The sequence below is a fragment of the Leptonotus elevatus genome, chromosome 2, assembly GCF_054856555.1.
Source record: "Leptonotus elevatus isolate MCC_2025b chromosome 2, RoL_Lele_1.0, whole genome shotgun sequence".
NCBI classification, from domain to species: domain Eukaryota; kingdom Metazoa; phylum Chordata; class Actinopteri; order Syngnathiformes; family Syngnathidae; genus Leptonotus; species Leptonotus elevatus.
In genome coordinates this window covers 21,558,644-21,584,614 of record NC_141240.1, presented here as the reverse complement: position 1 = coordinate 21,584,614, position 25,971 = coordinate 21,558,644, and the positions used below count along the sequence as shown (strand labels likewise).

The 25,971-nt window shown below is 39.9% G+C and overlaps 2 protein-coding genes across 5 annotated transcripts; one reads left to right on the top strand and one right to left on the bottom strand.

Annotated features, from left to right (window-relative positions):
• Positions 1–249: 249 nt before the first annotated feature.
• Positions 250–16,332, bottom strand: gripap1 (GRIP1 associated protein 1). 3 transcript variants are annotated; one of them, XM_086069553.1, is made up of 29 exons: positions 16,139–16,332; positions 15,539–15,605; positions 15,386–15,447; positions 15,275–15,301; positions 13,491–13,598; positions 13,245–13,407; positions 12,879–13,045; positions 12,764–12,797; positions 12,237–12,403; positions 11,636–11,683; positions 11,538–11,569; positions 11,103–11,150; positions 10,907–11,006; positions 10,757–10,834; positions 10,497–10,589; positions 10,002–10,136; positions 9,357–9,452; positions 9,159–9,269; positions 8,899–9,000; positions 8,717–8,830; positions 8,392–8,469; positions 7,633–7,728; positions 6,738–6,794; positions 6,030–6,129; positions 4,161–4,291; positions 3,968–4,084; positions 3,417–3,510; positions 1,330–1,502; positions 250–1,247 (listed from the first exon to the last, which is right to left on the bottom strand). In XM_086069553.1, the coding sequence occupies exons 1-29, from the start codon at positions 16,178–16,180 to the stop codon at positions 1,167–1,169; spliced, it is 2,721 nt and encodes a 906-aa protein (XP_085925679.1). In that variant the 5' UTR covers positions 16,181–16,332; the 3' UTR covers positions 250–1,166. The 3 variants fall into 3 exon arrangements, with proteins under 3 accessions (XP_085925679.1, XP_085925681.1, XP_085925680.1); XM_086069555.1 differs by having other exon boundaries at positions 12,237–12,307; XM_086069554.1 differs by lacking the exon at positions 10,497–10,589.
• Positions 16,333–17,222: 890 nt separating this feature from the next.
• On the top strand, positions 17,223–21,574 carry LOC147178845 (uncharacterized). 2 transcript variants are annotated; one of them, XM_086069629.1, is made up of 5 exons: positions 17,223–17,370; positions 19,082–19,136; positions 20,776–20,942; positions 21,080–21,139; positions 21,451–21,574. In XM_086069629.1, the coding sequence occupies exons 1-5, from the start codon at positions 17,223–17,225 to the stop codon at positions 21,510–21,512; spliced, it is 492 nt and encodes a 163-aa protein (XP_085925755.1). In that variant the 3' UTR covers positions 21,513–21,574. The 2 variants fall into 2 exon arrangements, with proteins under 2 accessions (XP_085925755.1, XP_085925754.1); XM_086069628.1 differs by having other exon boundaries at positions 20,776–20,969.
• Positions 21,575–25,971: the final 4,397 nt, after the last annotated feature.

Below are 25,971 nucleotides of genomic sequence, written 5' to 3'. Positions count from 1 at the left end.
TGAAGATGCGTTTTTGGCAGCTGTTGGCATAGCTAGCATGCTAACTGCAAGTGTTATTCATGCCCAAGGTGTGTGTCACTGTTTTAGCCACGCCCCCCAAATCAGGATGCATCAGAGAAACATAATGCACTTTACAGCCATGTATCGCTAACCCTAGCCAGGACTGTTGGATACCAGGAATTACACCGTGGCCTCCCTCAAAAAGTTTAATTGAAGCTCAGTTTAATCAATGACGCAATGGTACAAATGTAATTTTTCACTAACTTTATTTTACTTCATGATAGAAATGTTCTTTTTTTCTATTTAATTTCAGTTCAATTTATTTTCAAGGCCCAGAAAATAGACGGATCCCAAGAGTCCAGGAACACACCAGAGCCCCCCAAAAACAAAACAAAAGCCATGGGGACGTGACAGTCCAGGAAATAGTGTTTTAGAGTGAAGGCAACACAGATAGCAAACACTTTTTCTTTTATAAATAAAGATCTGATACAGTAAGCAGGACATAGACACAGCCCAACAACAATTAAGACAATTCCATTTACAGATGTAATGTTGAACAGTTTCAAAACAAAGAAAAACAACTACAAAATGATAGATATTAACAAAATCCAGTTATTTTAAATATTCATATTTCACTCACATTCATATAAGCTTTGATTAGAAGTAAAGACTGCAATAAGTGCTGAGAAAGTCGCAGCCACAAATCAAATGACATTGTGTGTAATGTAGGACCTCCTGGTCAATGGCCAGAGCGTAGCCACAGCCAGACATGACGTAAAGGCATGAACTGATATGACCGCAGACACCGGATACCTCAAATAGGGTTTTTTCTTTTCATATACTGTAGAGGGAGGGGCACTGTACAAAGGAACCAAGTGTTTAATTGCAATGGAGGTCGGTTGTAGACAGGCTCAAGTGGAACCTAATGTGAGTTTGGTATGATTTAATTACAGTACATTCGTTAAGAACAACGATGAGCTGGACATTTCTATTCCATGCATGCTTTGGATGTTTGCAGACATTCCAGCATTTAAACATAACCCCGACGGCCGAGATAAAGCTTTAGGCCCGCTAGAATTCAGTCCCAGGTGATAGTCGTAGCCTGCTCTTCCATCTGAGGTGAGTATGATATTTTTGGGAATGGCCGGATGACTCAGAATGTCGTCTCAACCGGAGCCAGCAGAACTGCCATCAGGAGCTGGTTCTTTACTGAGACGGACTAATTCCTGGGACAAAACCTCCATATCCTGAAAGACAGACAGACACATGTCAATGTAACGTTAGCACGGAAGTTGGTGCGAGTGCTTAGCAAAACGTGTTGGACTTTACCTTGTGAAGGTGCATGTTCTTGGTCAGCTGCTCCTCCAACATGTTCTGCAGTTTCTTGTTCATCTCACGCAGGTTCTCGTCCCCGGACTTGACCAGGTCCCTCAAGACGGAACCCAGACCTCCTCGGTCAACGTGAGAAGCTCCGTGACCGCCCGCGGCGCCGCCCGACACATCTGGGCACAGCGGGGAAGGAGACACAGTGAGGACGCAACAGCAATAATCTGGGACAACCCACCCTGTACGTCATTTTTTGTTTATTTGATTAAGTAATTGATTAATGGTAAACATGACAGTAAAATAATAATCAACAAAATGAATAAAAGTATGAATAAAACAGCCTGGAGACTTATTTCCTCCTCGTGAATCCAGCTGCGGTGCCTGCGCCGGCGACTCTGGTGCCCTTCGAAGGGAGCCCGGTGCCTAGCCTAGCCTAGCCTAGCCTAGCCCGAATTCGAAAGGTCGGACGTCCTATCGGGGCCACCAAATTATATAAATAATATTATGGTAAGATTAAATACATTTTGTTTGCTTGCTCTTCAAGTGCAGCCTTTTGTTTGTTGTGAAGTTGGCTTGTTTCATACACATTATATGCAGTATTTTTTTCTTCCTTAAGTAAACCAACATTAGGTTAGCCCATCAATTTGTGTTAAGTAGAATGCTTTATAACGGCTACAGTAGGTTCTCAAAAATAAAGCTCTTGGGAAAAATGTATATACTGGTTAATAATAGCCCTTTGAGTAAATCATAGTAAATGTGCCAAAAAAGGGGGGTTTAAATGGTTTACTTAGTTTAACCACTGTCCACTCACCATATAAGGGTAGTTTTGTTTAAAAAAAGAAAAAAAGAAAAAAATATATATATCCCTAATAAAATGCAGAGGTATTGGATCGGAACTCGGAGTCGGCCGATCTCAAAATGAGGTGACTCGAACTCGGGTCCAAAAAAGTGTGATCGGGACATCCCTAGTTAACACACAATTTTACACCTTAGCATAATTAAATCGAGCGATTCATTGTAAATAATGAAGTAGTAGTAAAATGAACACAATGACATTTATTTTTATTCCATTCTGGGTTGATTTATAGTATTAAAAAAAGTACAACAAACAATTTTACATCATTTTATTTATTTTATCATATAACTGTTGAGCTACAGTGCTCAGTAAATTACACAATTTCATTTGGTCAAATCATTGGTTAGTTGATATTTGTCAACAATTAATATTAGTAAAATAAACAAATTTACACCATTTATATCCATCCATCCATTTTCTTAACTACAGTAATTCCTGGACTTCAAGCCGCTACTTTTTTCACTTCCCTGCAGCTAATACAAAAGGTGCGGCTTATCCATCATATCACAATGGGGCGCACTATAAAGGAAGCGCAGGAACGTCAGCCAAAGCGAAACAAACCAAGTGAGCCCAAATACAGTAGGAGAAACAGAACGAGAGCGAAACAATTGTGCCCTCATTATGGAGGAAAAAAAAGTAGCGGGAACCCGGTACGGTAACATTAAAACACCTGCGATAAATAGTCAGGTGCGCCTTATAGTCCAGAAACTTAAACCTCGCAAGGGTCGGGGAACCATTTATATTGCTTTCATAAAATAATTGACATAAATAAATATTAACATAAAATATTAGTAAAATAAAGAATAACAAAATGTTATAATTTACGGCATTTGTATTTTTTTTTTTTACATACAGTTTTGCTGTTAAATGATGATGATGATAATTTATTGATGTAATACAAAAACAGACAATTATAAAAATAAACAATTTTATACCTTTTTACCATTTAATTAAATATTATTGTAATAATCATCATAATACAAATATTTGGTAAAATAAACAAGTTTATATTTTTTTAGTTTATTTTTTCCCCGTAATTAGTTAATTGATATATTGTAAAATAAATGATTTATTACATAACTATTAAGTTATAATTAAAAAGTGAGGCTTTGCTATTTGAATATGAATATAAATGATTTTAGATAATAGTTAAGTATTTTGTTCAATATAATTATAATTTATTACAAATGTGAACATGAAATTGCGACAGTGTGAATGTGCTGCCCGTGCTCACCTATGCGGCTGTCCATAACGTAAGTCTCGATGATGGCGCTCTTCCTGCAGATGTCCTCCGCCATGGACGAGCAGCTCACCTCCAGATGTTTTACCTATCAATCACACCTCAGTGGTCACGTGACAAGAGAAGATGCCAGTGACGGCAGACGTACAAGCAGATTTGTACCTTGACACCATATTGGATGTGGAAAAATAGAGCGACGGTTGTGAGAAGATTTTCTCAGGACTATTAGATTCTAGCAGGTCTAGAACTTTCTCTTAAGACAAGAACCTGCATTTGGGACTGCAATCATCTCTCGGGACAAAAAAATAAAAATAGAAACTCCAAAATAAAATCTTCACTTTGGACTACAGCATTCTCTTGGGACTAATACTTGTCTTAGGACTTGTCACGGAATTAGAACCTTCTCTTAAGACTCAAACCTTCTTTCCTGGGACTACATTTATAATCATCAGAATAAAAGTGACAAAATGTGTTCTTGGTGTTTCCCAAATCCCTAAATGAATCACCTGGCAATGGACCAAGTCGTGTTTGATGGCGTAACTGACCTTCTCCTCCAGCATCCATTTCTCCTGCTGGACCTCAGCAAGCCTCTGGAACAGTTCACCCAGCTCGTCGTCGGAAAGCTCGGCGGCCCGCTGACACTGAGGACTTCCTCCTCCCGACTGGTAACGAACACAGACATTTACACGGGAGCCCCCTCTACACCATCAAACAATGAGTTGGACCGGCGCGATGCACCTTGTTCTGACCGCCGCTCTGGCTCTCCTTCATCATGTCTCGGTAGGAGAAGGACGAGACGGAGGACGAGTCTCCTGTCTGCTGAGTGCGACTGGGACTGTTGATCTCAGACAAGACCAGCTCCTCAAGGCCTGCGGGAAGAGGAAGGAACCACATCCTGTTAGCTAACAACACTGGCTTCATTTCAAAAAGCAAACTTCGATTGCTATTACTGTCAACCTACTTGAAGTTTGCTTGTAATGCCGAGGTTTTTTTTTTTTTTTTACTCTTTAGCCGGCACACAAACATGACTCGGAAAGGAAGCTACAAATGTGCCCAAATCAATATTAGGGGCAAGGAAACACATTTAGAAAAGAACGCCCCTTAGGATGAAGACACACCCCTTTTCGGCAAGCACTAGTATGGAAGTGGTCCTTCTTCTGATTAATCGGACGATATTAGCTCTTTTTTAATCGGCAACAACAACATCTGCTGATCTTTGCCTATTTATCTATCTCTATGTTATAAACGTAAACAAATACAATATGGACAAATAAATAAATAAATCCCTATCAGTCAGGCCCTCATCATGCTTCAAATATCTGAATGTCAGCTTTGTCCAACGTCCAGAAATGCTTTTGAAACATTTATCTGTCCTTATAGATTATACATGGTACTCTCTGTGTGTGCGCGCGATAGTACGTGTAGAATAGGGAATCAAAGCGCTGTATGAAATATTTAGGAGAAGGTTCCGGAAGGAGGCAGAACCTCCTGACGAGTTTGCATGATGCTGCTGATCTTTTGGATTATTTGCTCACTCAACAAATCCCCGCACACGCACACACCCATTCACATAACACACACACACACACAACCTTCACTTACTGTATTCTCCCCATTTTGGGGTCTTCAATACATATTTGAAGGGTCCACAAAATTCACTCATGAGCGCCCCAATTAAAGATAGAAAAAAAGATCCTCTGACAGTAGTTTCAACACGAAATTGGGTGGCCATGGAATGCAATTCAAGAACATGAAGCGGAATAGGTCAGCCATTTTGGTCTGAAGAGGCCATTTTGGGCGAATTCCAGGGAATAGAGATCCGAACGTTGACGGCAGCATAGAAAATGCGTCTGCCGCTTTGCGTAAAGGGCAAACGCCACACTTTAACAATGAACGACAGCTGTTGTGGACCAGCTGCCACAACGAGAAGAGACAACAAAAAAAAGGATCGAGCATGCACTTTGTACATGGTGGCTAAATCAGCAGATGCTAACTGTTACCACACGCAAATATTGTTTCCTTCATTTGTGCTGCTACGGTTTGATAGATATTACACAGTTGAATTAAAAACCTGACCAACACCATAAAGAAGACTTTTTACGGCGTAAATGACGGCGGCCATGGCCCAATAAGCGGCTGCTAAGTTGCTAACGTACATAAATTGCTAACTTCAATGGCATTTTGACCGCACATAAAGGGGAAATCAATCCAGATTGTATAAACTTGTCAAGCCTTTGTATGATCAGATTTGAAAGCACTCACTGGCAAGACAGGAGCTAATTCCACAGAGCAGTGTCGCAAAACTGAAAAAAAAAAAAAAAACCCTGACACTTCATCATTTTTGCCCTCCTCGCCATTGCAGTCCATTAACACTGCGCCGCTACTTTCCTGCCACAGGGGGGCGTGTTCAGAGAAATAGTCACGTGACGTCCAAATGAGTCCCGATCAGAAGATTTTTGGATGTAGCTATCAAATGTGGGCGGAGTAAGACGGCATCAAAAGTTTGGATATCATTTCACGGATTTGATACTAAAAAGCAGGTGTCAGGACACGCTCGTTGCTGCTCGCACCTTTAGTTAAGCGATTGTGAGGCGCTCAGACTGGTACCTGTTCTGCTCTTGCTGTTGGTTAGAATTTCTTGAAGTCTCTCCTGCAGTTTGTCTGCTCGCTTCCTTTCCAGCTGTAACTGTCTCTTTAAGTCCTTCAACTGTAAACACACACACACAAACACACATTCTTGTAACTATAAATACATAAATCTGTAAGTATAGTCTTCTTGTTGTGACGCTATTGGCTTTCTCATTTGTATAATCAAAGTCTGCACTTCTGCTGACCCCTCAACAACCCAAAAAGGCCTTAATGCTTCACAAAAGCCAACGACTGCGGTTACCACATATTCACAAACTCTTTTCAGAAGGTCTCCGCGCCATGAATGATGACTAAGCAGTGTAATCAGCACATATTAAAATGCATGCAAACTTAACTTTGTGGCTGACACGCTTCCTTCTGCAATGAAGCATTACGCTATTGATTTTTAACAAAACGGGCTTACTGAAATGTATCATAAATGTAAAAAAAAATAGCAATTCTATTGACCATATTTGGGCATACAGGTTTTCCATACGACATTGACGACGCGCAGACTAACGTACACACAAGTGCTGTTTATTTACATATCACAATCCAAAGAAAAGCAAAGATCTGCAAATATTGTGACTTTATTTTGTGTTGTGACGCTATTTGGCTTTCTCTCATCCGTCTTATCTCGGACACAAGCGCGCACGCACGCACGCTCACACGAAGACAAACACTCACCGCTGCACTTCCTTTCTTCTCTAAAATCCTCTGCCCATCCACTGTGTCCTTGATCTCCTGCAGAAACAAAAGACGAGTTATTGGGTAAAAAGTTGAGTGTTTTGGTGTATTTTAAACCTTGATTGGGTCAAACTGACACATTTAAAGGGGAAGTCAACCCCCCAAAAATTATTTACAATATTATGTTCTCATGCAGCCCCACTAGTCTAAATACGGTATTCTGGTTAATATCGCGTTAGTGGAATATGAGTTATGAAGCAACATCCAGCTGTTTTTATCCAGCTGAGGGGGCGGCCATTTTACTACTTGCTGTTGACTGAAGATGACATCACAGTTGCTCAGGGCTCAGGTAACAACCAATCACAGCACGGCTTCAGAGAACAGGTGAGCTGTGATTGGTCGTTGCCTGAGCCCTGAGAAACTGTGATGTCATCTTTAGTCGACAGCAAGCGGTAGCATGGCCGCCCCCTAAGATGGATAAAAACAGCTGGATTTTGCTTCATAATTCATATTCCACAAATGCAGTATTAATCAGAATGTCATGTGAGGTCACATTAACATGTTCTTGTTAAGAAATGCAATATGAAATGCAAGTAGTTTTACGGCATGAATTTTACAGAGATTATTGTGATTATTATTATTATATATTTTTTTTTATGTAGGTCTTTGACAATTTTGGAAATGTAGCCTACCCTGCCCAGGTCAAATAGGAGGGACATTATTGCCATTTCTGAGAAACAACAAATAGAGGGTAAATGGCAGTGTGCTATTTTGCAATGTGATGATGACTGATACAGTTTGATATAACCCAAGAAATATCGTATACACTGAAAAAAAAAACAGCAGAGCATATGCAGTATTTCAATATGGATGTAGTGTGCATGCTGATGCTGACCTGTTTGAGTTTGACGATGGCGCTGTGGTGTTCGTCTCGCTCATTTTGGACTTCTAACAGCTGCCCGTGGACCGCTTCTGTCTCGGACTGCTTAGCCTGAGATGTGCATAAGTCACAAAATGTTCAGTGCCGTGAAAAAGTATTTGCCCATCATGATTTACGTATGTATCACACCAACATGTTTCCGATAATTAAGACGATTTTAATATCTTACAAAGACAACAAAAGTAAATGCAAAATGCAGTTTTTAATGATTTTATTATAGAGGAGAAAAAAAACCTAACCTTAAGTCTAAAACAATGAACTGTAAAGCACACACCAGCACCCATAAGGATGACCTGGATTATATATTTCATATATATTTTCATTTGTGAGATACTGCTTATTGTTACACATCACCATTACAATCAAGCAAAAGTGAGAAGAACCTTCTCAGAGAACCGTTTCAATAACCAAAGAATGACTTGGAAGGGTGTTGTGCCTTTTTTCCACGTTATTTTTTTTAACTATTTCTAAACAGTGTAACTAGCTAGCTAAATTGTTTAGTTACTGTAGCTCGCTACATAGCTACTTTATTTATCCACAAGGGAAATTCACTTCCAGTAATCTCCACAATGCAAACATTAAACAACACATCATCATTCATAATTTATATCAAATATCATTACGAATCATTCAGTCATATCATTATTTATTTACTCATACATAAATTAACAGGATATCAACTACACACAGAACACGTCCCATTCGGTCTCTTACCTGTAGATCAAGTGTGTGTTGCTCCTGGAGAGTTTTGACAGCTGCCTGATGGTCCAACGTCAACTTGTTTGTGTTTTCCTGCTCACACACACACAACCACACACTGCAAATAAATACAGTGAACCCCTATTTAACGCAGGGGGAAAGTGCCCAATCCACTCGGCATTCAATTAACGAGCTAAAAAGTGGACTGGCCAATGTGGCTCCCATTTCTCATTTGATGGCTTACACTAAGTCGGCTATACTGTTTAAAAAAGAAGAAAAAGGACTCTTTCAAATTCAAGATCATGATGTACAGCATCAGTGTTATCTCCTCACCACGCACCTGCGCTTCATTGAGCCGTCGTTCAAACCATCCTTTGGTTTCTTCCATTGACTGCAGCTGACTGTGTAGTTCTTGCACTTTGGTCTGAAAACTCTCCAACTCTTTGCTACGTGCCTGAAACGCAAAATATTTCATGATATTGCCATCAAAATCCTCTTCTTCTTCTTCTTCTTCTTGTTCACCTTTTCGTCTCGGAGCTGCTGCCGGATGTCCTCCTCTGAGCGATTTTTCTCCTCGTGAAGACCTCGGAGTTCCTTCTCATAGCGGGCCCTCACGCCAAGGACCTGCAGGACGCCACATAAGAAAGCAGAGTGAGGACACAGGAGGGAAAAAATAAGCCCCAACTTGAATTTGTGAAGAAAAAAATGCAATAGAGGAGCAAAGAGCACAATTTCAAAGTTGTACTGTGTAACAAAACCAAGAGCAGTACTGGTCGGTTCACCTCCTTCTCATGCTGCAGTTTGAGGTCCGACAGCGCCTCCTTGTGGTTGGACTTCTCCTGGTTTAGCTGAATGGCCATATCGTCTAACATTGCTTTCCTCTTCTCTGCAGTCTGCAAACAAATATACATCATATTGTAAAACAGATTACTGTATATGGTTATTATCAAATTGAATGGTGTGCATGTGTGTGTACATACCTTTTTGCTCTCATCCAACTCTCTCAGCAGCTTCTCTTTTTCTTGTCCTTCTTCTGTTAGTTGCTCCAACAACTTCCTGTTTGCAAAACTTGACTCCTGAAGGAGGGACAGTCAAGGGCACAAGGAAGGTGACAGCCTGTATTAATATAATAATGTTTTTTTGCGTAAATTGGTCATAAAATTATTATCATATTTATACATGATAATATTTATAGGGTGCAGTGCGGAATGAATGTGAACCCAATCGTTCATGATCTTGAATTTTCTATTCTCAAGAGGTTTTGCCCAATATGAACCATACCTTAAACAAAATACCTCGCAGAAGATCACAAAAAAAAATTCCTAACTTGCACAACCCTGGAAATGGTTACAAAAGTATCTGCAAAATGCCTCAAGGCTCATCAGTCAAGACAGATTGTCTATAAATGGTTTAAGTTCTGCACAGTTTTGCTACTCACCCTAGGAAGGTTTATTTAACAATAAAAACACAAAATTAATAAACATTTTATGATGGTATCGGGTTGGACTCTGGGATGAATAAAATTCTAATTTAACCTAATAACATAAATTGCTTTAAAAGTAACTGATAAAATAAAAGTGCTGATGGCATCAGTGTTAGGGTCCAAATAAGGTCATCAAGGTCACCTGCAGCTGTGAGTCTAGGTCATCCCTCTGGGCCAGAAGCTTTTCCTGCTCTGCTCGACTTTGCTGCAGTTCGGCCGCCTGCGCCTCCTGCTGCTCGCGCAGCAGGTTGACCTCCTGCATCTTGCTCGTCTGAATCTGAAATCAATGGTCAGACCTGAGAACGTCTCTGCGATTAACAAAGTGCTGTGACATCTACAGAATATTTGATCCTTGCAGACAGAAAGCACAAGAAGAACTTTTAAGAAGCAGAAGCAGAAGCAGAAGCAGAAGCACAGAACGTTAAGCTGGAAACATGCAAAACACCAACGAGTTTGGGCTGGGCAATATGGTCTTCAAATAAAATCTTAAATAATCTTTTTTTTTTCCTTTGTCTATAAAACCCATATCGCAAGGGTTTGTTATATTTCTTTAAAAATCATCTTGACCCATAATTACCCAGTCCTATTTTTTTCCTAAAGTATGTCTTTTTTTTTGCATGTTCTCCTTGTAGATTACCTGTTCTAGAGCAGCTAAATTAGTCCTGAGAGCATCGTTCTCCTGCAGGATGTTGTCCACCTGCTCCTGACTGACCGCACTCTGACTTGCTACCTGCAGTATCAGCACATCGCCAGTGGAGGGCAGCATAGAGGCAAAGGTAAGAGAAAAGGGTGGGGAGGAAGATACAAGTAGAGAGAACCCAGGAAAAGAGCAGAACATCCAACATGGTGGACACAGCAGAACAGAAGAAGTGCTGAGGCCAAAAGAAGTCAACTGACCTGATCTTTGAGAGCGTTTACAGCCAGCTGGTGTTCTTTGTCGCTGGTCTGAAATTTCTCTCTCAGCTCTGCTGTCACCTACCACCGAAGACAAACAACTTCTATTAACCTTCACGTTGCCATGTTGACAGCCAAACATTGACCTCTGACCTGATTGGCGGCCGCCAAGTCTGACTGAAGCTTGTGGATTCGCGTGTTCATCAACTTGAGCTCCTCCTCTTTCCTCTGGTTGATCTCCTCAATCTTTGTCCTGTAGGAAGAAAAAATAATAATAATCGCCAAGTTCACAAGACGTGTCTCGGACTTGTTACAGTGGACCGACGTGACAAAGACGTATTGCTCTGACCTGCTATCGTTGTACAGAACCTCTTTCTCCGCCTGAAGACGCTGGAAACTGCAACAAATATGTTTGAAACCGTGAAAGCTGCAAGGATCAATCAAAACTTGAAAAAAAAAAAAGGAAGGCGAGCTTTATTTATTCATTTATTTATTTATTTAAGACCCTAGGCTCAACAAGTAGCCTCCCCATATCTCCACCATACTCAGCATTGATCCAGCAGAATTGGGGGGCAGATTTAGTACCAGTTAATTTGCATAAGCAATTTGTCTAAAAAAACGTTAATTTCCGTCAAAGTAAAAAAAAAAAATAATGCAAAGTGCGCTGTGATTCTCAATTCTTGGAATATTTTGACAAAAGCAAATGACAGACACGTCATGACACCAAGGAATAGTTTGAAAACGCACAACCAAAATGGGTCAAAAAGTGATGAAGATGTCTCACCTCTCCTGTTTCTTCTTTAACTTTTCAGACAGCTGAAAAGCAAATCTTGCATCATTCCAGGATCACTTAAATAATTGGTGAGCATTGGTGACATTTACCTTTGACATTTCATCCTGCAGTTTGGAGAACTCTGCCTGTTTGGCCACCTGCACGTTGATTGGACAAAGATGAAGTCACATGACATGGCTTATTAAGGTATGGAAACCCATTCCCACGAGTAAAAAAAATAAATAAAAATCACACGTGGAAAAAAAAGTTTGGTAGAATCACTTGTCAGAAGTTGGTTTCCCAAAAAAGTGAAATTTTAGTTTTGGAGGAAACAATATCAAACTTAGCCTTCGAACCCTTTGCCGATGGATGGCTTGTGCATGCCGCATGGGGGTATGATAGAAAAGGTCTTCAACAACAACAACAAAAATCCTCAATCAAAAATGGGCTTCTGACAGTGAAAAAATACCTCCAATCCCCCCCACCGCCCACCACAGCGGAAATGGGCTTCTGACGGTGGGGAATTTTATTTTATTTTTTCCCCATTATTGGAAATGGGCCTCTGCCAGTAAATTTTTTTAAAAACGTTTACTTTTTGTATTACTGGCAGGAATGGGCTTCCATACTAAGGTGATGATGATTAATGTTGGCAGGCTTGCATCAGGTGTGAGCCAGAGTGAAAACTGAATGACAGGTTGTGCGTGTGTGTACCTCCAGGTGGCGCAGTTGCTCCCTCAGCAGCCTCTTCTCCTCCTGCTGGGTGTTCAGGGCGACCTCCAGCTCTGCTCCAAAGCAGTGAGTTATTGGACACAGAGCAGCCGACCAGCCTAGCGCTGAGTGCTTAGCTACAATCTCCTCTACGCTCTTCTCTGACAGGCCTAAAGGGGGCGCCGCACACAGCAGGGCAGTCTGACAGTTAGTGTGCCAGACACACAATAAAACCATTTTACACCATCGAAGGATGGGATGTTTTGACCCAGATGCACAGTGAGTCTAACTTTGTGAGGGCTGTGGCACTGTTGCAGTGGTATAGTACAGCCAAATAACCTTAACTCTTTGTAAGTAGTCTAAATACTAGCGATCCAGTTTGAAGTCAAATAGCCATGATTGTTTTGTCACTGCCGATGACGGCAATTTAGCACCACCTGGTGGATTTGAATAAAGCTACATGTTCTATCCACTGTAGTCTTAGCTTGTGACTATCACGGGGCATAATTAAATAATACACAAGTTCTCACCATGTAACTGTGTTTGTTCCAGCGGATTTTCATTCTGCAAAAAAGGAAAGAAACAAAGTCAGGTCTCCATGGAAACCTGAGAGCAAGTTGACTCCAACAAGCGCCTGCCAATCACCTGCTGCTCACTCATACTGTCGCCCTCTGCAGTACGCTCCTCCCCTTTGCCACAGACATCAGACAAGCCATTGGCGTCCGCTGGCCTGGCCGCCTGTGGGGTAGTGTTTTGGTCTCCGTGCGAAAGCGCTGATCTGGGCTGCTCGGCATTACAGTGTTCCTGAAGAGCTGCAGGGGAACAACACACAGTACAATACTGTTGGGTGTACTTTTTCCTATTAAGCAGATAAAAAATATTTTGGTGTGTTTTTTACAGGGGTCTGGAACAGATTATTTGCATTTCTGTTTATTTCAACAGGGCAAGATGATCAATCACTGAATTGAATATGTCCCCTTTAGAAGACGACACTCCTGTCCGCAAACAAACCTCGCACTTTCTTCAGCAGCGTGGCGTTCTCAGCCTGGAGGCGCAGCAGCTCTTCATCAGCAGGACTGGAGTTGGCGTTGGGGCTCGGCTGGGAAGCTGCAACCCCGCCTCCTTCCTTGAGGTGCTGGTTTTCCTGCTCCAGTTGCTCGATTTGCGTACACAACTGGAAACGATCACACAACAACAACAACAATGGCAAATCTTGACCGATTTATTTTATCCGTTTGCGGTCGAAGCAGGCGGTACCTTGGAAAGTTCGGCCATGAGCGTGCTGTTCTGCAGTCGAAAGTCTTCTTCCTGACTGTGAAGTTTCCCCTGAAGCATCTCATTCTCGCTCAGTAGCGCCTCCACTTCCTGCAGGCGGATTACTTTGACTTCAGGGGTAACTAATAATTTGGCTATTGTGTGGAAATCTCATAAGAATCGAAATTCTCATTTAGTACGATTCAGAATCGATTTTAAATGTCCCAAAATTAATTTTATTTTAATTATTTTATGCTGTCTTCCCTTTGTTTGTGTGTGCCTTTATTGGGAGCGCTGTTCCTGTTGTACCCAATTTGGCCACTTAGGGGCAATGTGGTTCCACGCGGTCTGATACACTGTTAAGTTGTAGCCACATTAGAGAGTAGAAGGAAAAAGTCACGATCAAGTTATTTCAATAAAAGTTTGTTTTTTTGCAGCGTGGAGCCGTTCTTTTGAGTGATAAAAGTGCCGCGAGTAGAGCACTAATTAGCATTAGCGAGTCAGGCTGGAGTAGATTATTATGATTCTTTGAACATCTATAAATTGAAGCAAAAATCAGTCAAGCAAATCATTTTGAATCAAACATCGTTCTTAATCGAAAATCGATTCTGAATCGAACCGCACACCCAAAAATCGGAATTGAATCGTGAGACGTTCAAAGATTCCCACCTCTAGTGGAAATGTTGTGCTACTGCTCTAGAAGTGTTGTGTTTGGGTTCTGTTGTAGTAGTGTACTGCTATTAGTAGTCTATAGTAATGTTGCGGTACTGTTGTGCACTTATTGTGCTATTGTTGTAGTAGTGTTGTTTTACTGTTGCACACATTTTGTGACACCACGTAAATTCTGCGTTACTGTTGTAGTCGTGTTGTGCCACTGTAGTTGCATTATGCTATTGTTGTGTTGGGTAGTTGTAGTGTAGTGCCACTATATAGTATTGTGGCGGTATTGATGCACTAGCTTTGTGCTACTGTTATATTGTGCTACTGTGGTTCCATTGCGGTAGTGTAGTGCTACTCTTATTGTGGTATTGTTGGATCAGTGTTGTGTTGTTATAGTAGTGCTCTGTTAAGTGCTATTGTTGTGTTGTGCTATTAACGTTGGATTGTTGTTCTACTACAGTGTACAGTTGTGACCTCTGCGAGTGTAACTGTTGTAGTTGCGTTATGCTAATTTGGTGTAGTGGCTGTACTGTTATGCTACTGTTGTAGTAGAGTTGTGCCACTGTTGTAGTACTGTTGTGGTTCTGTAGCAGTCACTATTCCAGTAGCGTTGCATTAACTGTTATGTTGTAGTATATATTTAAGTAGTGTTGTGGTACTGTTGTAGCACCGTAGGACTGTTATGTTGCAGTGCAATAAGTGGTAGCTTTGTGCCCTTTTGCAACAGTGTTGGGCTATTGTCAAGCTACTGCTGTTATATTATGCTACTACTTTATATTATTCTATCGTAGTACTGTCGTGGTGGTATTCTCGCTGTTGTTGTGCAACTATTACTGCATTTGCACATTCGTTGATTTCATTTTTTTTTTTTAACCTATCTTCCATTCATTACTGAAGCACTCGTTTGCTAGTTTGTGCTCAGATCAAAGCCATGTCTAATTGGGAAAAAAAAGTGCTTTGCCGACATCTTGTGGCATCTACAGTATAGGCAATTACAAACCTTTTTGTGTAGACGTCAATTTACTCTAAAAGCAGTGGCTCATTCTGGTATGGCAGTGTCGTGAGAAGGGTCAACCACTAGAGGGGGCACTGGTAACCATGGTAACAAGCAAGAGAAAAGCACTCACCTGGGCTTTTTTGCTCTTATTCAGAGCCTAAGGACAGAAAAGCATCAAACATGAAACAAAACTGATGAAAATAATAATGATAATAATAATAATAATAAAAATAACAGTTACCTTCTGTGCTTTGACAAAATCTCTTTCCAACACCACATTTTTCTGACGCAAGGTGGTCAGTTCTGAAACACACAGCATGATGATGATCATCATCATCTCACATGAAGATGCTAGTACGGGAGCACAACAGACCACACAATCAGTTTTGTTTACCAGCGGAGTTCTTCCTCAGCTCATCAGACAGCTGATAGTTGTGTGTCCTCAACTCCAGCAGCTGAGCCTGTGCAACACAAACGCACACGTCATGCCAAGTCATGTGATTAGCATCGTGCTACTTTGTAGTACAATTGTATCATTCCCTTTTAAATACCCGACATGCAATTATTTTGAAACTTTCTTTGATCAATGTCATAATATGGAATTGTATGTTATGTATGACTGTATTTTAATAATAAAACGGCTATAATTGAGTGCTTTCGTCATGCGGATGTTTGTTGATGCTGACACGCTTAGCACAGACAGCAGTGTTTGTTGACAGCGCACGCCAGCTTGTTGAACTCTGTTACACGTTGCTTTATGGATGACAACAACGACAACAACAACAACAACAACAACAACAACAACAACATTAATGTAGCCTTGCGTGTGTCACGGGGTCTCTAGGCTAAGCTAACGACACAGCGGTCGTCCCACCCCAAGGAGCTAACATTAGTTAGCATCCAAAACGTTCACCTGGCGACTTTGGGACAACGTCAACACTGAGTCGACGACAACTCGGCGCGGCATTACCTGGGCGTGCCGTCGTGTTCTTACCTGCATACGGTGGAACTCCTCCTCTGAAAGCGCCTGCGACATGATGTGATGACGGCTAGCAGGTCGCTAGGCTAAGCTAATGCTAAGGGGAGACAAATGAGATAGCAGCAGAGATGGGTAGAGCGAGCGACCGCAGGGACAGAGCTCCCACTCGGGCTCTGCTTTCCGAGCCCGACATTCACCTGACAGTATGAGTGACGTCATGTTTTTTTACCCCCCCCCCCCCCCCCCCCAAAATGTCGAAGCAATCATACACTTGATCAGTTTATGAAAGAAGACAACTAAACCTCGTTTATTAAGGGGAGCTCACTGTTGACGTCACCGTAACGACATGTGCGTGACGTCACACCGCACATCAGCAGCTCACACAAACAAGAATGGCCTACAGTCGCTTACCTCGGTGCAGGCGGCGCGGGTTCACTACCAACCTAAGGACAAGGATGACCTCTGACCTCCACATTTGACTGCTTCCGAGTGACTAGTCCTCACTTGGGCTAAAATCCCATTTCTTATTTGTAACCCGATTCTCTGTTTTCCCTGCCCTTCGCATCTATGGAGCAGTGTTAATTTTGACAAGAAAATTGTATTTGGTTTTAGTTACATGATATTTAGTCATCTGATTGTATGTTAGTTTTAATCCAATTTTACTTGACCTAAACAAAGAGCAATTTTAGTAGACGAAATAAATTAACTATTTTAGTCAACTAAATGTGTTTTCCTTCAGCATACATTTCCAAAAAACACACCTATTTGTAACTGTAGTTTAGCACACAAAACACATTTAACACAATGGTGCCTTTATTAAACTTTGTTTCAAACATGTTGAACTGACAATAATATGCTAGTTTAAAACTTAGTTTTCCCCTAAATAAAAAATAAAACTACCGTTTGTGTGTTTGTGTGTGTGGTGTAACGTGGGTGGGTGAATGTTAATTATTAAATGATTATTAAATGAGCAGTCATGTGCTTCAGTGATCTAACAGCTGCTTATGTGTTCTGGTTACCAAAGTTGTATACACCAGCTGTTCTCTGACTATCACATGACTTTGGCCGGCACTGATTGGTTGAAAGGCATGATGGCAAAATGTACATGGTGACAGCGCCCAGAAATGAGGAAGTGAAACTTCCTCTATGCAAATTAGACCATTGGAGAGAAGTGAATGTCCTGCTTGGCCGGACTTCACTTTTTAATCTTGAGTACGGCAAGCATAGAGAACACAATCAACTCACAGGTTGGCACACTTTTACTTGACTTTTACGTGGGTTTGTTTATGTGTGATGCGAAGGTGACGTGAACACGCTTTGTGGCGTACTAGTATTGAAAAGAATGCAAATATTTAGGTACTACAATGGCATGAATAGTCCTACAACTTTCAAAACAGGAAAAAAAGATTATGGGGCTTGCTGCACCTCTATTTTACGATAACATCCATTATCATCCCAAATTGGAGGGGGTGGGGGGGGGGGTATTTCTCACCCTAAAAAATGCTCATGAAAATTTGCATTTTTCAGCACTTTATAGTGAATATCTATGACTAACATGAATATAGAAAGCTTCCCAAATTCATAAGCTTCCATTTGAGTCCAAGATGGCCTTTCTATCTCAAATATTGCACTTGCTGTGGCCAAAATACTTTTTCTACTGTATGGCCCATATAGAAAACAAACATGGAATGTTCTAAAAAGGTTTTGCACAAGAAATGATATCTAGGACCTTCAAAGATCACAACCCGAGTGGAAAATCTAGCCAACTATTTACTGGAAAGCTACAGGATGGTTCCAAATAAACCACCTTGCCCTCAAATTGTCAGGACGGGGGAGCTTGAGGACCCAAATGCGGGAAGAGAGGGCGAGGAGGCAGAGGTTCAATCAAAAAAAAAGGGATTTTAATTACTACAAACAAAAGGTGATCTTCCAAATTGCAAGATAAACCAAAAACTAGAACCAAAACATGAACCAAAACATGGGGGAACAACAATGCAAAAACAAGCAGCATGACATGGGGAAAAACAATGAACCGACACAGACAGAGGGGAGACAGCAGACTAAATACACAGACACTAACGACACAACAAGACACACTTGGGGCAAGACACAAGTGGCTGAGGGCACTGATTGGTTCACACGAGGAAGGGCAGGATGACAGGGCAGGATGACACTTAAACAAGACCAAGGGAGACACAAATAAGCATACGACTCAGGTGAGTAGGATAAAAACGACAACCACAACAAAACAACTAATAGATATTGCCATGAAGCATGCCCAGTTGAACATCCTAGTTTAAGACTTTTTTAAATTACACATTTTCGGAAATATAGTGTTTAAATATGCAAATGAGTCATTATGTAAATAAATATTGTGACATTTGCATAACTTTTCTGGCTTTCTGTACTGTAGAGCAAACTAAATGGAGTCAAATTTACCATAGGACTCTCAAGTCTCAACTTAATACCATGCTAACATTTTTGCAAATCAGCACCTCAGTATTTATGAAAAATATCCTATGTTGATCAAGAAAGAAGAAAAATTCCTGGCAGCAAAATATTTATTTTCACATAGATTTTCATAAACTGAACACAAAACAACCATTGTCTTAGCCAAAACTAGAAAAACAAGATTATATATTTTTTCAAAAGTACATTTTGAAATTACAGCAGTTGTTAGTATTAATGTGTCATACAGTGATAGCAGCAGTGAATAAAAAAACTAGAAAACAAAAAAATAAGAGGAAAAAAAGATTATGTATGTATATATATACATATATATATATATATATATATATATATATAGTTGTTTTTATTTGTATTTATTTATTTGTATTTATTTATTTGTATTTATTTATTTTTATAAAAATTTTGAATAGTTATATATGATTGAAATATATTATTATATCCGTTTTTATTTTCACTTTATTTATTTGTTTAAGTTTTGGTCCTCCACAGTGATGTACGCCGTCGTCAACAAGCCTAAAAAAACACATTCACCACCGGAAAACAGGTACCAAGTGTCCATTCTTTTCTTCATCCTCCTCTTTCCATGTTTACTTGTCACTTCTTTCCTTCATTTCCTTCTTTTTGTTATGTTTCGTTTCGGTGGGGTTGGGGTTTTGTTTGGGTTTGGGTGTTTTTGTCTTTTGTCTGTGTGATCAGTTTTTTGTTATGTGTTCCTTGTCAGACATGTGTAACCACCTGTGTGTGTGTGTGTGTGTGTGTGTGTGTGTGTGTGTGTGTGTGTGTGTGTGTGTGTGTGTGTGTGTGTGTGTTTTTTCACTTCCCGTGTGTTGACCAATCAGTGCCCTCAGCTACGGCTGTAATGTATATGCCAAGTCTGGAGTGGCACTGTAGCGCAGCACAGGGTGTTAATAGAAAGCGTAGAAGAAGAGTCAGTGAAGAAGACAAACCACTGATCTGAATAGCCGATAGGCCAAGACTTTTGAAGCCGCGACGCTGCCATTACTCTTTCCAAGAAGCGTTTCTCGGCATACAATCCTATACATTTACAGTATCGAAATATATACATGTATATATATATATATATACATATATATAGATATGTATATATATATACATATATATATATATATATATATACATATATATAGATATGTATATATATATACATATATATATATATATATATATATATATATATATATATATATATATATATATATATATATATATATATATATATATATAAAACAGCAGTCTACTCCTCATGTCTCTTCCTTGTTCACGTCTCACTTCTTTGCTCATTCATTGGTCCTCCTCTTGTTCTTCTTTCCGTGTTAATTGCACACGTCTTTCCTTTTAACGTTGAGTTGAGAGTTGTCAGCCCTTCTTCTAAACCCTAACCCTAAGCCCTTCTTTTCATTAGAGCTGGGTATTGATTCAAATTTCCTCAATCAATTCGATTGCAATTCACAAAAGTTCAGTTCGATTCGATTGAGATTTTTTCCGATTTGATTCACTAACCCTAACCCTTCAATCAATATTAATCATGGAACATCAATTCTTCTTAAATATCTTGGACGTGATAAAGATTCCACAAACATTAAATTCCCAATTTTTTTTTGCAGAGGCAGTAACTGGTTAACTGATTAAGGTTATTTAAAAAAAGCAATACGTGTTACAATCACTTAAATGTTACACAGACATTGATATCTGCGATGACTAGATGAAAATCTTTTAATAATTCTAATTCAATAATTGTAAATATAAATTAAAATGATTCTGAATTGCCTTAAAGTGCTATTCTTTCATAAATGTAAGAAAATATTTTTAACAGTAATTTTCAAGAAAACCCTAAGGTACAAAAAAAAATTGACCTTTAAAATTCTATTTTCATTGGAATTTATGGGGAAAACGAGATAATAAAATAATCGATTCATGGTTTTATGAATCGATACCGAAAACAGAAAATGATTCGATATCAATGATTTGATTTTTTGATTTTTTTTACCCAGCCCTAATTTTCTTTTGATTTCTCTTTCCTTGTCCACGTGTACGCCTCTTTCCTGCCTTCCTTAATTTATTTCCTTGCTCCATTGTCACTTCTATCTTCCCCATATTTTGTTCTTCCCTCATTCACTTTTCACTTTTCACTTTTGTTTCCCTTTTTTTTGGACGTTCACTAGGACACTGCAGAGCTCCCATCACTATGACAACGATCTTTCTCCAGCAACAGCGCCGTTGTACAGCATGGTCGAACCTTTAGAGGGCGCTGTGAGCTTGGCTCGTACTGCCAAACGCACGACGGGATTAGCGGGATTAGCAGTTAGTGCTGGTGCGGAGCAGGTGGCAGGTAATGAGCAACATCATCCAGGAACATGTTAGTAAGGTGTCATTCTCATTAATTGTCCTTTGTTTCCTTCAAAAGCACTTTATAAATCCAAGTGTGTGAATGAAAAATAGTTTTTTATTACTACGCTCTCTTTCCAGGCACACACAATGATTACAAAGACTTGTCCACCTCGGTGACTGATATGAACGACGGCCTAGGTCAGTGGATATTCTTCAAATCTTTTCCGAGCAAGCTAGGAAAGACGTTAATTGGAGTGAGGAAATAGGCGAGAATTGAGTGCACAAACAGGTGGTATAAGTGAATATGAAAAAAACTGGCAAGTGAAGGAAGGATAATAACATAACATAACATACGAAAGAAGGAGAAAGTGAATAGGGAAGAGGTGACAAATGTGGAAGGAAAGAAAGATATATGCTAATGTAGCATGTTGTTAAGTAAACATTTCAATATACAATTTCATCAATACATATAATCTGTATACAGTTACTTTATTTGGTTTTTGTTTTAGAATTTAATTACCGAGTACAAAAGCCAAAAGGACCCAGACCGCCACCTGCTGGTTGGATATGACAAGCATCCAACTGGGCGTGTTCAGAATTTGTATCATGTGTGTTTGTTGTCTAAAATAAACCAAATTTTCAAACCATTGTCTGAAATGTAAACATGAATTTAGAGGACTATTTCATCTCTTAATTTAGTAGTTAGCCCCTGAACATAGAGGGACATTATTAAGGAGCCCTTTAACATACAGAAACAAGCGCTCCGTTACCACTCCCTGAACAGTGAGGAGCCTTTTGCGTCTTAATTTAGCAACTAGCCCCTCACCGTAGAGGAGAGTTTTCGTTTCGTAACTAGTCCTAGAGCACTAAGGAACACGTAGAGTAGATCTTCTTAATTTAGCAAATAGCTCCTAAACATACAGAAACATTTAGCATCTTAGCTTAGCAACTAGCCACTATACCAGACCATTTAGCGTTGTTGTCTTCTTAGCTTAGCAAGTAGCTGATAAATATGGAGCGTTTAGCATTGATTTTAGCAACTCGGCCCTCAACATTTAGGAGTCTATAAAATAGAAGGTTTACTTTATTTAACTTTTATTCATCCAACATTAAATTGAAAGTGAACTCAAACATTTTCTTTGCAATACAAATATTCTATGTGCTATAGGGCTGTGCAATTCAACCCATTTTAATTATTACACTGCTCAGTTACAAAATCGGCATAATCGAAAACTAAAATAAAAGATTATTAATACTAATTTTGAGTTGTTTAAATGTATATATTTGCACTTTTTTTTATTTCAAAATTACTAATTTAATCAATCTTGTTTGGTCCAAAAGGAACTTGCATAATTATAGTGTTTCAAATAAATTTATTTGTCTTTTTTCTTGTTTTGTTCCAAAAAAACCAAATGATTGTACTAATTGTGATTTCAATTTTTACCAAATTAATCGTGATTAATATTTTCTTCATAATCAAGCAGCCCCCACAAGTCTAAACACAATATTCTGATTAATATTGCATTTGAGGAATATGAATTAAGCAGAAAAAAACACCTGTTTTTTAAAATCCATCTCAAGGAGCTCTGCCATTTCGCTCTGGCGACTGAAATTGACGTCACAGTGCTTAGGGGCTCAACTTGCAAACTTCATGGCTCACCTGTTTTCTGTGTTTGGCGTGGGTTTTGTGATGTCAATTTCAGTTGTCAGCAGGTGTCAGAATAGGGAGAGTGGAGTAAATTGAACCAAGTTTCTTTTTTCAGGATCACCACAGGAAGGTAGTTAAGTTTTTGTGCCAAACTAATACTTGAGTATACATACTTCAGGAAGTTGCACATCCCTACAAACAAGCAGATTGAATGTGAACATAGCATTTCTGTTGATATAATCTGTCCAGAAAAAAAAGTTGCCTTGTGGGTGGCACAATTTACCCTCAATTGAGTTTAGGAGCAGGGTAAATTGAGCCAACTCCCTTTTTTCTCTCCCTTGGTCCCCAAGCCTTCCCTCCTTTCATCTTTCGAATTTTCATCGGGTCATTTTTCTTCCCCCCTCACTCCTCCATACTCCTTTCCTTTCATCTACTCGTCTCTTCTCTCCACCAATTTCACAACCTCCCCACTATACATTGAATTTGTCCAGGTTGCAGGAGAACACGAACAGACTTTGCCTCTCGCACATCCTTGGCTGCTTTGTCAAGGACTTCAGTAGGGGGTAAACCGCTCTTCATTTTTCGATTATACCAGTGCTTCCCAATTATTTTCTGTAATGTCACACACCCCAGGAAGAAGAAAATATTTAGTGCCCCAACTCTCTGCCATGACTTTAGTAACCATTTGCCTGTAAAATTGTTATACATAGCTACACCTCTTATCCCTTATTATGTCAAAGGAAGAAAAAATGCAAGAAACATAGATCAACTTATAACAAAGTCTAACTTTATTAGCGTTGTTTTTTTGTTTTGTTTTTGTCTCTCCACCTTTCATTATGTTAAATATTTTACTCTGGTTTCTCTAAGGCATTCTTCACTCTTTGTTCATATATCCTGCTTTTAGTTCTGTGTTGGGTGTATGTAGGGTGCATTAAAAAAAAACACACACACACCTTTAGAGCTACACTATGCACGCTCTGCCAATGAGTGCAACAGGGCCCGGCCCACTATTTGAGAAGGACTGTCTTATACATGTGGCATAATGCCCATCTCAATTCCATTTTTTTCCTTTCGTTTTGTGACATCTCTAATTTATTTATTGCGTCAAAGTAAACAGTACAATTCCGATTGTGCATGTTTATGCTAGCTATAACACACAGCAGCTTTTAACACTTTTAAAACGATGTGATTTGTATGCAAAAGTACAAAAAAACAATTATGCCAATTATGCCATGTGGCTCTTATCTTTACTGATTCTATGAAATGGAGTCTTTCTCCTTAACATTTAGTCGTCACATGCTCAATTTTGTAAATTGATTCTTAGAAACAAGGGGTGGCTCAACTTACCTGTAGGCTCCCTACCTACAGGCAAAATTGCAGCAAAAACAGTGAATTCATATTCCACAAAAGCAATATTAATCCGAATATTGTGTTTTGACTGGTGGGGGCACAAACAAATTATTATTGCATAGGTTTACGACACACAACTTGGTTTGAAATGATTGCGTTACCCACAACAACGAACAATTGATCAGAATCAGCCATCTTTGCTGTTTACATTTGCCTCAAACGCTTTGGAACTGGGACATTCCAAGGGGGACAAATCCGACTTCCGACCTTCCTCAAATGCAGCAGTAGTGTCTTAGTTTAGTAACCAGAGCCTAAGCACAGAGGAACGTTCTGTACATCCTGTAGCATTTGGCCCCTACCGATAAAGGAACATTTTGGCATCTTAGCTAACTGACCATAGAGGAGACTTTAACATCTTAGCCTAGCAATTAGCCCCTAAACATAGAGTAGCATTTTGCGTTTTAGCTGCGCAAATAGCCAGCGAGTAGCTGATGAATATAGCACAGTCTTTAGCATTTGAATTAGCAACTATCCCCCTAACATAGAAAGGCCTTTATCGTCTTTGCCTCACAACTAGCACTTGAACATAGAGGAGCATTTAGCATCATAACTTAGCAACTAGCTCTGAGCATAGAGAAACCTCCATGTTCTTAGCTCCACATGCAGCTCTTGAATGTACTTTAGAGAAACATTCCTCTTCTTAGTTTAGCAAGTACCTGATGGACATACAGTTACATTTAGTGTCTTAGCATAATAATTAATTCCCTAACATACAAAAACATCCATGACCTTTGCTGAGCAAATAGCCTCCTCATATAGAGAAACGACATACACAACCATACATACTGGAACAACTTTGCATGTCAGTCATTATACTAAGGAGCGTATTTAGCAGGTTAGCGTGTAGCCTATCCACACCGCGACACATTTGTCTTAGCTTAGCAGCAAGCTGCAGCATACACATAAGTGTACACTGTAGAGAGAAGCAGAAGTGAGACTGACAAAACGAGCGATGAGTGATTCGATTTCACGTGATGATGTGATTTAGAAAGGAGAGCTTGTTGCTAGGCAACAGAGCAGCTCCCCTTTCAAGTTTTCCCCTCCTTGTTGTTGTATTTTTTAAACAATCAGGTCAAAGCGAAGCTCATTGGTAACCATGACAACAACCTCCCCGTCCCCGCTGCTCCGTCACAGGTTGGAGGCAGTCTTGAGAGGTGTCCATGTTGTACAGGAAGTAGCGGTCCTTGTCACGATGTCATTTCCTGCTTCTACCAACCACAGGCGCAAACATTCCTCATCTGTGGTTCTTTTTTCCTGGCCATCTTTTTTTTGTCTCTTTCCCTCTCAGCCTGCCTCCTGAGTGTGTGTGCGCGTGTGTGTGAAAGTGGAAAAAAGATGAAAACATCAAGTGAAGAAAATGACAGGGGGAAAAGTGGTGGAATGATTACAGGCTCCAGTGTTCAAACCTTAAAAGTCAGCAGACGTTATTTTGGGCCCGGGCCTCCGCTGAGGAATGCTGCTGGTTCTGCTGGCTCACACCCTGCAACCACGTGACCCATCAGTCCTCACTGATGAGGAGGCTGTTGTCATAGTAATCAGGACACCCCACTCACACATACAAATTTTATTATCTTTGCATGAACCTAAAGACCAGCTAATTATATATTTTTGGACTATGGTGACGTAACTAGGGGATGTTCCAGGATATGCCTGAGTCAGCAGTCTACTCTGAAATATGCAGAAGATAGTTTGGAGGGTAGTTTCCAAGCTTGCTTTACAGTCAAGAGGTTGCTGGTTTGAATCTTAGCTCATTTGTTGCTCCAGCTTGCTTCCAAAAACATGTTTTTATGCTTATTATGCTTTAGTGAAGACACTAAATTGTCCAAAGGTATAAATGTGAGTGGGAATACTTGTTTGACAATGTGAATGCGCCTTTTTTCACCATTTGCCCCCCATTGGCAACCAGTCGAATGTTTGTCCAATAGGGAAGCCTTTAGCATCTTATTAGTAACTAGTCTCCGAACATAACGGC